The sequence below is a fragment of the Hemitrygon akajei genome, chromosome 16, assembly GCF_048418815.1.
Source record: "Hemitrygon akajei chromosome 16, sHemAka1.3, whole genome shotgun sequence".
In the NCBI taxonomy this organism is placed as follows: domain Eukaryota; kingdom Metazoa; phylum Chordata; class Chondrichthyes; order Myliobatiformes; family Dasyatidae; genus Hemitrygon; species Hemitrygon akajei.
In genome coordinates this window covers 68,664,198-68,678,018 of record NC_133139.1, presented here as the reverse complement: position 1 = coordinate 68,678,018, position 13,821 = coordinate 68,664,198, and the positions used below count along the sequence as shown (strand labels likewise).

The 13,821-nt window shown below is 42.2% G+C and overlaps 1 protein-coding gene across 3 annotated transcripts in view; it reads right to left on the bottom strand.

Moving 5' to 3' along the window:
* Positions 1-13,821, bottom strand: part of LOC140740153 (cdc42-interacting protein 4 homolog) — a 170,874-nt gene that overhangs the window by 73,627 nt on the left and 83,426 nt on the right. For 2 of the 3 annotated variants that reach the window (XM_073069118.1, XM_073069119.1), the window contains exon 2: positions 616-731. In XM_073069118.1, coding sequence (XP_072925219.1) covers positions 616-731 — 116 coding nt within the window. Of the gene's footprint in view, positions 1-615; positions 732-10,041; positions 10,200-13,821 lie in introns of those variants that run through there. The other variant, XM_073069121.1, reaches the window with a different exon arrangement.

The following is a 13,821-nucleotide window of genomic DNA, read 5'->3' as shown; positions in this document are numbered from 1 at the left end:
GCAGCTTCACACATCATCAGGAGCACAACACTCAAGAGAAAAACATAAATTATACAAAATTGTACAAGAAAGAACGCAAAACAAAAACACAGGTCCATTATGGTGCAAAGTGATCAAAGTGTTGCTTTACCCAGGTAGCGATTAGGGCTGTGTAGGTTGGTTTAAAACCTAGTGGTGGAAGGGAAATAGCTGTCCTTGAGCCAGGTGATGTGGGACTTGAAACTTCTCTATGTCCCGCCCAGTGTAGCTGTGAGAAGATGCTGGACATCTCTGATGATTGACTGATTCCATAACCTACAGACTCACTTTCAAAGCCTCCACAACTCATATTCACAATACTTTTTTTTAAAATCCAATAGTTTTGTCTTCATTTACTCATGTATGGTTTTCCATAAATTCTTTATTTTCCAGAAAATGATCTCAAGGTTGTATCTGGTGACATATGTGCACTTTGATAATAAATTTACTTTGATTTTTAGCCTTCGTGAGGCAGCACCTCATATAAATACTTCCTGCGGTGGGGGGCACGGGGGACCGCTGCACCTTGCAGGTTCTGCACATTCAAGCTGCCATACCAGACCCTGATAAAAACCACTCAGGGGACTTCCAACTCACCTCAGCTGCTTGGCGTAACTCTGTTCGATTTCACTGCGATCCTTCACAAACTTCACATACTTCTCCACCAGTTCGATCCCCCACTGGGTCTGTCGTTCTATGATCTCATACTGGTCCTGGACAAAAGAAAAGCAGCTGGTCAGGATGGTGGCGACCGGTCAGAAAAATAAAGTGGAAAACATGCAGAGCCTGCTATCATGACTTCTCAATGAGAAGAAGCACCAAACGACCAACGCACATATCCAATGACAGCTGACCTCAAGCCTCCATATCTGAATCTTGCACAGGCAATACTTTTCACAATACTCCAAGATTAGTCTCACAAATGCCTTATAAAGCCTCAGCCTTGAGAGAATCAGTATCTCCCCAACCCCACCCCTACATCCAAACAGGGACACTGTAGAAGAGCTCGGACAAATTAGGATAATGGGCAAAGAAGTGGCATATGGAACACATAAGTAGGGAAGTGTAGGGTCATGTACTTTAATAGAACAAGTAGTGGCACAGACTGTTTTCAAAACAAGAAGCTAATTCAGAAATCAGAAGTGCAAAGGGACTTGGGAATACTCATGCAGGATCCCTAAAGGTTAGAACTTGCCATCTGAGTCAGCAGTGAGGAAGGCAAATGCAATGTTAGCTCTCATTTAAAGGAGACTAGAATATAAAAGCAAGGATGAAATGCTGAGGCTTTATAAGGTATTTGAGATACTATATTTGGAGTATGAGCAGGTTTGAGCCGCGTATCTAAGGAAGGATGTGCTGGCGTTAGAGAGGATCCAGAAGAGGTCTATGACAATGATCCCGAGAAAGAAAGGGTTATCATATGAGGAGTGTTTGATGGCTCTGGGCTTGTACTCACTGGAGCTAAGAAGAATGAGGAGGGATCGTATTGAAACCTACCAAGTATTGAAAGGCCTAGATAGAGTGAAAGCAGAGGATGGAGCCGAGGACCTGGGGGCAGGGCCTCCAAATAGAAAGATGTCCCTTTAGAATAGAGATGAAGAAGAATTTCTCTGGCCAGAGGATGGTGAATCTGTGGAATTCATTGCCACAGACGAGGCTATCCAATCTGTTAGTGTCCACAGTGCCTTCCCTTCAGTTCCACTAACCCTCTCCTTATGTGGTAGCACCTCTCACATGTTCATCAACGACTCTGTGATTGTTTGCCAGTTATTTACTCAACAGAGGAAAGCTTCTGGGAAGGTTCCTTGGTGAATGTTCAGAGGTTTGTAAATGACCAGGGAACATCACATTCAAATATCAATTAACCTGCCAACACATCTTTGGGATGTAGGAGTGAAAAACATGCTGTTGAAAGGGAAAATAAATCAGCCATGATCGAATGGTGGAGGAGACACAATGGGCCAAATGGCCTAATTCTGGTCACATGCCTTATGGGAGAGAATGTGTAAACTGTACTCAGACATCACTCGAGGTCAGAATCGCACCTAACTCCTACACCAGCATGACCATATGGACCAAAGAGTTAAGGTCTGTAACCCATTCCCTAGAATCGTTCAGGGCAGAATTCCCGACACTGCACAATAGGATGGCCTGCAGATGCAGTGTTCCCTGGTCATTCGCAAACGATTAAAGTAAGCAACATCCACCAAGGAATCTTCCCGAAAGCTTTTCTCTGTTGTCTACAAACTGGGAACAGCTTACTTCAGCTGCTTCAATAAAGTGCATTGTTTTTGTCTGGGCCCTCAGTGTGTGCCAATAAACTTTTACAGCCAAGTTAATCCATTGTGAATACACTTAAAATACTTGGAACAGAGACAGAGAGAGAGAGGGAGAGAGACAGAGAGAGAGGGTGAGAGAGACAGACCAACACACACACAGACAGAGAAAGGGAGAGAGAGAGAGAGAGACAGAGGGAGGGAGAGAGGAGGCAGGGGAGGGAGGGAGGAGAAGTGTATGGGGGTGCGGAGGGAGTGGGGAATGTGGAGGAGAAAGGGGAAGGGTGTGGGTGAGAGGATGGTGAAGGAGGATGAGGGCAAGAGGGAGTAAGGATGAGGGGAGAGTAGCATGATGGGGGAGGGAGAGGAAGAGGAAGTCATATACCAGCTAAGAAAGGAGATTGAGAGATGTGATTTGGGTGTGCACCAGACACACACACATACACACAGAGACATTCTGTACCATGCAAAACAGCTAGCAATATTATGGGCACAAAACAAGTGACCGGACATTGGACAGAGCAAGAAGACAGAAAGAAATGCTGGCACGAACAATCAGCTGTCAGGCGAAGGCTTGGGAACAACTCCAGTGTCTCTCTTTGACCTTGTGCCACCACAGAGCTGGACTGCAAAAAAAAACAAGCAAAAGCAAAGACCAATACTGTTCTGAGGGTGGTTTGCTGCCAGTTCGCTCTGCCACTAGAGCTTATGGATAAGATTCGGCTGTTCTGCAATGAAATCACTGTTATGAAATTTAAATTAATTTATTCAAGTGCTGTTGTGTTTTCAGAAACCGCAGTTAACTTGACCTTTAACTCAAAAAATGTGATTTGTCTGCTTGGTTTTCACATTAACAAATATGATGATAGAGATTTAAGAGGAGCCCCATCACTTGGCTCACAACAGGAGGGATTTATAGTTAACTAAAGCATTAACTTTGTCTCTCTGCCTCTCTTTCTTTCTCTGCTTCACAACATCCCTCCCTCTGCTTCCCTCACTCTTACTCTCTGTTTCTGTACACCCATCCCCATCTCTCCATTTTGCTCCCTCCCTCCTTTACTTTGCTTTCCTCTCTCTCCCTCTGCTTCCCTCACTCTTTCTCATTCTCTCTCTACGCTCCCCCATCTCTCTCTACACTCCCCCCACTCTCTGCTTCCCTCCCTCCACCTCTTCTCTCTGCTTTTCTTCCCTCCCCACCCCCCAAATTCAGACCATTTTCTGCTTTATTTTAGCTTTCTATCAGCTTCAGTCAGTTGCTCTTGGGATCTACAGTACACAACTGCGATCCACAAGAGTAACCTGAGGTATGGCAGTGTAATGGTTAAATTACTGGACGTGTCTCCAGAGACACAAATTCAAACCCTAATTTGGGAATTTAAACTCAAGCAATTAAATAAGTTTGAAAATTAGAACTAGTGACCATCTGACTACTAGTTGCTGTATAAGATCACTTCTTTCCTCGGTGTCTTTTCCTGCTGTTTCCCATGCTAGCCTACATGTAAATGGGCATACAGCAACGTGACGAACTCCTAATTGCCTATTCAGTTTGCAGAAAGTTATGGACGCACAACAAACCTCAGCCTTGGTAGTAACGTCTACATCAGCTGAACAAAAAAGTACCCACATTACCAGGCAGATCTAACTTGTGCTGGGAAGAATCTCTACAACATGTTGAAATTGGACTTTCCTCCCCTTAGTGACATTGCTGGGGAATTCAAAGTCACCCACGAGCTAGATACGGCTGCACGCTGCCAAACAGCCTTGTTGTTAATATGCAGAGGTTTCCAAAAGCCACACAAAAGGAGAAAGGGAACTCAGTGTCTGAGATTCCCTGACCCTCTGCTACATGGACAGAGGCTACAAGCCAAGGTACCACCGTTCTCTGAAACCTGCTCATGCACTAAGGGATCCCATCAGACTAAGACTAATAGGCACTGGAGAAGATTTCTCCCTACTGCGGTCACTTTGCTGAACAGTTAACTGCCAGTTAACTGTCGGCTAACTATTACTTGGATTGCACTACCTGTATGTATAATCTATATTTTCATTTATATTTATCATTATTATTGTTATGAGCAGAGAGACAACATCTGCCGGAAGTAAATTCCTTGTATGTGCATAGGTACTTGGCGATTAAAGTCTGATTCTGATTCTGATCATCTCAATCGCATAGTTCCTCTTTGCAACAACATTGTGACAACTTGCTCACTTCTAGAAAGTACTGTAGGGCAATTAAAACAAAATCTTTCACGCCATCTAAAACGTTTCCTACCCGAGGAAGCTAATCTGATCAACCATTCTAGTGTTTATGCACATTTTACTCCAAATCCACAAATTAAGCCAACTTTATTTTTCATATAATGCATTATTCTTTATAATTACTGAATGTTGTTTTTTGTTGCATGTCATCCCAACAAACCACACGTACGTGTGTGTGTGTGTCACGTGTGTGTGTCTGTGTGTGTGCGTGTGTGTGTCACGTGTGTGTGTGTGAGTGTGTGTGTAATTTACTTTCACATGTATTAAGAACTTGGAGTGAACATGGAATGGTGGAGCAGATTCAATTGGCTAAATGGCCCAACTGTGCCCCCATCTCTTATGGTCTTTGAAACCCAGGCAAGCTCAAGCAGTAATACCATCCAGTGAGGCCAAATACCTCTGGCAGTGTGGAGGGAGTGCAGCAGTGTTGGAGATGCCCTCCTCTCCATGAGGCCTCTGATGAACATTGTTTCAAAGTAGAACAAGATCAAGTGGAAAAAAAAGAAAAAAAAAGAGTGCAGTAAGATGGACTCCAGGCCTCACAATCTACCTCGTTATGATCCTGCACTTCATTGCTTATCTCCATTGCAATGATTCAATAGCCTTTACTCTTTGCTCTGCACTGTTTTTGTTTCACCTAGCTCAGTGCATGGTGTAATGCTATGCCTTCTTAAACAGAGATACAGAACTTCTGACCCAATGAGCTTTGTCGCCCAACTGCACCCATGTGAGCAATTAACCTACTGACTTGCATGTCTTTGGAATGTGGGACGAAACTGGTGCACCCAGAAGAAACCCACATGAAACGTATAAATTCCTTACAAAAGCAATGGAATTAAACCCATGTCTCTGGCACTGTAACAGTATTAAACTGACCATAATGCCACTGTGCCACTCCACATATAAACCCAATTCTGTTTACCACAGTGGCTTGCAAACGTTTACATGTTACCACCTCCTTAGCTCTCAGTCCACCTCCCCTCTCCCTTTCCAGCCATTACACAAAAACTATAAAGAATGCAGTGAAAGAAAATAGGAACTGCAAATTTAAAGCAGTGACAAATAATCACAAAATTTATTCAAATCTATTTAAAGCTACAAATAAACTTATTTAGCTACAGTAAAAACAATTTTCAATAATTTTAGAAGTACATTAATGGTCTAACTATTCACTATTTCAGTGCTTATTCAGCTTCCAATGGGATGGATGGGCCTGTTGCAGTGTTATCAGGCTGAATGTCACTCAGTAGTACAGGTCTCCACCTACAGTAATTTGCAGTCTGTTTCATTGATTTGAAGGAAATTGGATGATTGCACTGAAACCTCCCTCCACTAAATACGATTTTTGAAAGGCAATACAGAATATCTTGACCTCTTTCCCACGGTGCAGGATGGCCTCCAGAGATATCTTTCAGCAACCAAAAGCATTAATATGGTTTTTGAACCTCGGCTTCAACTCTAAGTAATTTTGTAGCAAGATCCGATCTTCCTCCATTGTTCTGTCAATACCTAATTACAAATGTACAGGAATGGATTTATTACCCAGTCTGGAATTTGGATCGAGAGAAGATCCTCTCTCTCTGATGTGTCTTTATGCAGCTCACCCAGGTGGGCACAGTATACTTGAAGATTATTATTTGATATTCTTTGTCTCCCAACTCAGAGAGGCTCAGAAATTGGAAAAGGTCATGACAGCCAATGTTGCACTTAAATAGGATAACTCTTCAAAGAACTTTATTACAGTTTCAAAAAGCTCACAGAGGTGTCTCGGGCAGTTTCCTTTTGAGAGCCATCTGAATTCTGTGTGCAACAGCATGCGTTCAAACTGTTCATCATTCTCAATACAAGGTTCTCTAAATAGTCGAGAATTGAGAGCATGGGACTTGTATCTATTTACAATTAATTAATTACAATTAATTTGTGCAGCCAATCAATTAGGGGTTTTGTAACAAGATATTATCTGAAAATTTCACAGTGAATGATAATTATGTTAGGTACAGCTTTTTTCAAGAAAGTAATAGCCTCACAGAATTAATAAGAATTGAAAATACACGTGGACTAAGGTGTTAACTGTCCTGTGCTATCATCAGTGGGATCATCAGTTGATCTGCCACCTGTCTTCAGCAGTTTCGGCCCGCTTATGATCAAGACTCCCTTGAGGTGGTGGGCCAGCAGTGCTAAAGCACCACCTCTTGATAGTGCCCCGTCTGTCACAGCAAGAATGCTGACAAGTAGAATGTCCTTCTCTTTGAAAAATTGCTCAACAAACCAAAATCTTGATTTCCTCCTTCACATATTTTTCTAGTCCCCTTGCATTACGAATTATGCTTTCATCTTATATGAAACAAACATAAACAAGAAGCAAAGATTTATTGCCTGGCAAAGTTGATTTATCCAACCACACAGCAAATTCTGTAGTCCTAAGTATGCTACACACTATGTCTTCCACATTCTGACATTTCATTTATTTGTCTTTGAGCAGAGTTGTCGCTGAGGAATCACTTTAAACACTTAACTCTGGCGATTTATGCAAAACCATACTCAGAACCTCCCTTACTGCTGGCAAAATCAGTTCTCCAATTTTATGGGACTTTCCAGATGTAACAATGAGCAATGAAACGTTGCATGCAGCATGCAAACCATCACTGTTTTGTTGTGAAGTGCTGGAAAACATGTTTTGAAGTGCTTTCCCCGTCTGAAAGTTTTCACAAAGTGAATGAAAATAAACCACGTTCTTGTTTGCTTTATCAGAGGGCATTCTCTTCAACAGTTCAAGGAGTCTGTATGGTTTCACTGCCTCAATGGAAAAAAACACGAATTCACGTAACAGATAGATTGGCTGCTGTTGTTTCCTTGGTGTTAGTATAAATCCACATTTCAGATACTCAACACTGTACAGTCTACACTTCTTTTTCACCTAGTCTGCTGCGGCCATTTTCGTCACGGATTATCAATCACAGTCCAACGCTTATTGTCAAGCACCGCAATCAATAAAGGGGATAATTATGACATCATAATAGGTCAGGCAAAGCTTGACTTTCTGCCTGAAAGTACATAAAAGTGGGGGTAGCGATATCTCCGTTGAGCCACGTGCTAGAGAAATGCAGTGAAGAGCACACAAAAAGGGAAATTCTGAATTTTACCCCATTGAATACCATACCCTAATTCAAAGGAATTGTGTCACTGTGTGATTAGAGTACAGGAATCATACTAGCCAAGATCGTACTGCAGTAGTAAACACAATAATGCAAGGGCCGAGCCCAGAAATAACAGGATTTCTTCAGCCCAGATTTCTCATGATATGCCAAATTCAGAAACGTCACATTGCTTTTCAACAACTATAACTAACTTTGAGCAAAGTCGAAGAGAACGGTGGGTTAGAAGAGATGAGGTGATTGTATCAATTATGAGGCAGAGGATCAAGCGCGTATAATAAATCATTCACTTCTTAAATTAATCCTGTAATCCCTCAAGCTGTTCCCTCCTTGCTCTGTGCAACCCCTCACCAGCCCACTTAGAAACTCCCACCACCCCCAGGGGGCAATATCACCCACTTTGGGAACCACTGGTTTACACACTATGCATTGTCTTGCATACTCTATAAACAGTGTGCAAAAGAAGCTTTTCACTGTATCTTGGTACATGTGACAATAATACAAATAAGATTGCTCTTCATTTAAGATCAGTTAAAGTGCTTATTACTTCATTGCTGCTAGTGGAAGCTTGCTGAACCTCCTACGCTGCAGCACTGAATTCACTGGAAAAGTACTGTAAAATGCTTTATGATGCCCTTGAATGGCTTTGAAGAAGACAACATAAATGCCAAGTCTGCCTTTCACTCCAAGTTAAGCAGTTTGAATAGCCCTGAGCTATCCCAAACCAAGCTTCTGACTCATAATAGGCAGAAGAAGAATGACAATCCTTCTCCATGCAGTCACCCGCTTATTACCTTTGAATGGTACCTTTGAATTCCCCATTTTAGGACATCCTAATGCCAGCTCATCCCATACTCATTAATACCGCCTCAAGCCAGTTCATGTTCTCACAGATACAAAAAAGAAAGCCTCCTGTACAGTATTAGAGGCAGACGAGGGGAAGAGATTTATCAATGAAATTTGAAGAGCAGAGCTGGTGGGCTCCAACCCATATAGCACTGCATTCAATGATTCAACACAGGCAATTCTGCAGATGCTGGAAATCCAGAGTAAAGCACACAAAATGCTCCCCCACCCAACTACCCACCCTTCACCTGGCTTCACCTATCACCTGCCACCTTCTTGTTCAGGATTAGTCCCAATCCTGATGAAGTGACTCTGCCCGAAACATTGACTATTTATTCCTCTGTATATGCTACCTGACCTGCTGAGTTCCTCCAGCATTTTGTTGTGCGTTGCACTCCATTCAATGACCAACTTATCAGCGAACAAGACACTGTCACAAAGTTGCAGGATCCAGACCCACTCTGGAGACTTGAGCACAAAGATCTAGACAGACACCCAGCACGGTGAATGGGCGACTAAAGATTAGCTTTATTTGTCACATGTACATTGAAACATCGGACATACAGTGAAATGCGTTGTTTGTGTCAAGTCAAATCAATAAGGATTGTTCTGAGATTGCCAGTGTCACTGCGCTCCCAGAGCCAACGTAGCATGCTTGCAACTTACTAACCCTAACACGTACACCTTTCAAATGTGGGAGGAAACTGGAGCACCCACAGGAAATCCAGACAGTCATGGGGAGAACATGTAAACTCCTTACAGACTGTGGTGGGAATTGAACCCGCATTAAAGCAATTGCGCTAACCACTATGCTACTGTACCAGGATGCTGCAGTCTTGGAAGCACCTTCTTGAGTGCGGCATTAAAATGGAGCACGTAACAATTCCCCTTGATCTTAAAGTTCAGAATCCGAAAAAGGTTTAAGTTTCACCGGCATATGTCATGAAATTTGTTGTTTTGTCTCAGCAGGTCATTGCAATACATATTATAAAAATATAAATTATAAAAAGTATATATATAAGAAAATTTAATAAGTACTGCAAAGAGAAAGGGGAAAAATACCGAGGTAATGTTTATGGGATCATTGTCCATTCAAAAATCTGATGGCAGAGGGGAAGAAGCTGATCCTGAAATGTTAAGTGTGTGTATTTAGGCTCCTGTACCACCTCAACGAGAAGAGGGCATGTCCTGGATAATTGGAGTCCTCAATGCTGGGGAGGCGAGTGCCCATGATGGAGCTGGCTGAGGTTACTATTTTCTGCAATGTGCAGTCACCCCTCCATACCAGACGGTGATGCAACCAGTTAAAATGCTCTCTCCACGGAACATCTATAGAAATCTGCGAGTGTCTTTGGTAACATACTAATTCTCCTCTAGCCCCTAATAAAATCTAGCCGCTGTCATGTCTTTTCTGTAATTGAATCACTATATCGGGCCCAGGATACATCCTCAAAGATGTTGACACCCAAAAACTTGAAACTGCTCACCTTTTCCACTTCTGATCCCTCCACGAGGTTTGGTGTGTGTTCCCTCGACTTCCCTTTCCTGAAGTCAGCAATTGATTCCATCGTCTTACTGGTGTCGGGTGCAAGGTTGCTGCAGTGACACCACTCCACAAGCTGATCTATCTCGCGCTTGTACGCCTCCTGTCACCATCTGAAATTCTGCCAGCAATAGCTGTGACATTGGCAAATTTATTGATGATGTTTGAGCTGTGCCTAGCCACGCAGTCATGGTGTAGAGACAGTAGAGCAATGGACCAAGCAGACATCATTGAGTGGAGGCAGGGTTTTGTGCCAGTGAGGAGGAGGTGCTGATTGTCATCCCTCAATCAACTTTGTTGGGTTAGCCTTTAAGTTCACATTAAGTCTTCTGCATGCAAATTTACTACTGCGGTTCTTAGATTAAAATAGTGACTTGCTGGCGGCACAGCGCTTGAAGACATTGACGTTTGCAATTGGTGCAGAGTCTTTCTATTATCCTTTCTAAACCCAGCATGTTACAGAGGGGAAAAAAAAGCTCGTATTGATACGAATTACAGAACCTGCCACAAAACCCACACAACAACCTGCATCTCCCACCGTTTGAGGGCAGACACGCGACTTGGTGCTAATTTTAGAAGTGGCTGCTTCCTCCAATTTTCGGGTACAGTTTACACATCTGTGCAAAGAAGCAGGCGGCTGACAAACATCAAGCCAACCAGTGAATTGGGCAGCTGAAATAAAAGCAGAAAAATGCTGGAAACAGACGGCAGGCCAGGCCTTGACCTGCTAAGCGTGACCAGTATTCTCAGTTTTACTTTAAGCAGTGAAATTGTCACTAGAGTCACAGAATAGAAAGCACGAGGACCTCTACACAGTGAAACACCTCATGCTCCAGGATTACAGGGCCTCCAGTACAGTCCCAATCCCAGGGAGAGAAGAGTGGGGTCATGAATAGGTTAAATCCTTCCAGAATGGGAAGGAGGATGAAATTTCGTTGACGTCATTGAACCAGATTTTTTTCATTTACTCAGTTTTGGTTACAGAGACATTGCTATCAAGGCCATTATTTATTGCCTATTCCTAATTGTCATTGAGAAATTACTGGTGAACTATCCCCTTCAACCAGTGTAACTCACTTACTACTTTAACAAAGTAGAAAGAAAAATAAACTTTATTCAAAGTACTAACAAGAATAAACCAATCAATCAATGTTTTAAGTGGAGCTTTATTGCATTCCTTAAAACCAACAGGACTGCTGCACCCATTTTTACAAAACATTTACGATAGAACTGCAAATCATTAACAGAAGAAATTCTGCAGATGCTGGAAACAAAAGTACCACACACAAAATGCTGGAGGAACTCGGCAAGTCAGGCAACATCTACGGAGAGGAATAAACAGTTAATGCTTCAGGCCGAGATTCTTCATCAGGACTGGAAAGGAAATAGAAGAAGCCAGTGCATGTTACCATAGAACTGTGTGGTTTGCCAGGCAGTTTCAGAGGCTAGATAAGAGGCAACGTCATTGTTTCAGGTCTGAAGTCACATTCAGGCCACACACTGAGCGAGGACAGCAGATTTCCTTCCCTAAAGCACATCAGCGAACTGCATTTTTATTTAAAAGTAATTGATCATCTGAGAGTTTTGTGGTTTCTGCTACCGACTTGTTTCTCCCAAAAAGATCATTAACTGAATTTAAATGCCACGGAGGCATTTGAACACGTGACTCTGGATTCGAGGGTCAGCTGTGGCATACTGGACCAGTCACCGGATTGTGGGTTCGTGTCCCACTCCGGAGCACTGCACACAGAGCACTATATTTCCAGTGCAGTACGGAGGCAGAAGGGTACAGAATTCCTAAGTTACAATTCTTTAGCTGAATAAATTTCCTCTCCCTTCTATCCTGATTGGTCAGACTCTTATTCTAAAATGGCAAATTGTTGCTCCAAGCACCCCGGGAAACATCAGCTCATTATCTACATTATCAAACCGCAGGTTTCAATGAGATCCCATTTCATTCCCAACAAGTGAAACTTTTGACTCTTCAGGATCAAAATCAGATTTATTATCACAGACATATGTCATGAAATTTGTTGTTTTGCAGCAGCAATACATAAATACACTATAAATTACAATAAGAAATACATATTAAAACATTACGTAGTGAAAAAAAGTGAAGTAGTGTTCATAAGTTCTTTGTCCACTCAGGAATCTGATGGAAGAAGCTGTTCCTAAAACATTGACTGTGTGTCTTCAGGCTCCTGTACCTCTCCTCCCTGATGGTAGTGTTGGATTTTGGTGTTTTAATCCAAGTTTTTTTTAAGAAGGCACAATGAGGCACAAAACCCATTGTTTCACAATCGTTTTATTAAGAGTAGATAGAACAGAAGAAAACTGAATAGACAGAGACAGGGAAAGCTAATACTAAAGATGGTGCCTAGCACAAAACAGCTATTTTTATACTGCAGAGATAAGGAAAGTTCCATTCAAATCTACAGATATAAATGTTTATTCACGTAATGCAGAACAAAGCAGCTTCCAGAGCTTTCCAGAATTATATCTTGATTAGTCACTAGAAGCATGTTAAACTGTTATGTATATAAAGACTACTTAAGATACAAGCAGGTAATTCATTGTTAAACTACAAAGAAAATAACAATTAAACAATCTAATCCTAGAATTAAACAGTCAGATCCAACAGTAGTAATAAGAAGCAACACTGTCAATGTAAGGCAGGATCTCCATACTTCTGCATTCAAGAAAAGTTTCATGGCATTAAATAATTAAGGGTTTACATAGTGTATGGATAAAGCTACAACTGCTTAGTTGGAAGAAACTGTTTCTACGTTCAGTGTGTGTCTTCAGTCTCCTGTACCACCTCTCTGGTGACAGCAAGAAGAGCGTGTCCTAGGTGCCCTTAATGACAGATGCTGCCTTCTTGCAGCATTGTTTTTTCAAAGATGTCCTTGTGATGGAGCTGGCTGAGTATGGGACCCTCTGCAGCTTTTTCCAATCCTGTGCAGAGGCCCCTCCATACCAGACAGTGATGCAACCAGTGAGAAAAGGGTCTTGTACTCAAACCCTCTTGTAATATACCAATACATGCCCTTCTAATTGTTTAGAATATGTAATCTTTCAGTGATTTGCATATGACATTCAGTCCCCTATGACACAAACACCCGTCGATCTTTTACCATTTAAAAACTTATGCTATTTATCAAAGTAGGCAGAAAAATGAAGCCACAGCCCATTTTATCGGTGACTGTACCATTAGCCATCAGGATACTCATTACCACAATTCAGATTGCAATCAGAAGGAATTCTGGTAACACTGACCCTTATCCCCACACAGAAGCCAGAAATGAAGGGTTAACATTGGGGTTGGGAGGTCTGTGTGCACGTGCCATGGGTGGGAAGGAAGGAACAGGGCTTGTTTTGTCACTGGTCATGTCCTGTGTTGTTCTGCTGAGCACTGTGGGCGTGGGGAATGTGTGGCCACACTTGAAACCTGGCTCAAGGACAGCCTTGACTGCACTGCTTGTTAATAAAAATGATGTACACCTGATAAATAAATCTGAGACTTTCTTGACAACAGGTTCCGTAGCAGAGTCTTTTACCAAGTACTGTATCCCTAAATGGAAGTGCAATGCAAGCCTGACAGGATGGTTATAGAATTAGCTACCTGGCCCTTGGAGCCTGCTCACCATGAAGATCATGATTGACCTTCTACCTTATTGCCATTTTTCTAAATTGTGCCCACGTCCCTTGATTTCCTTGATGTCCA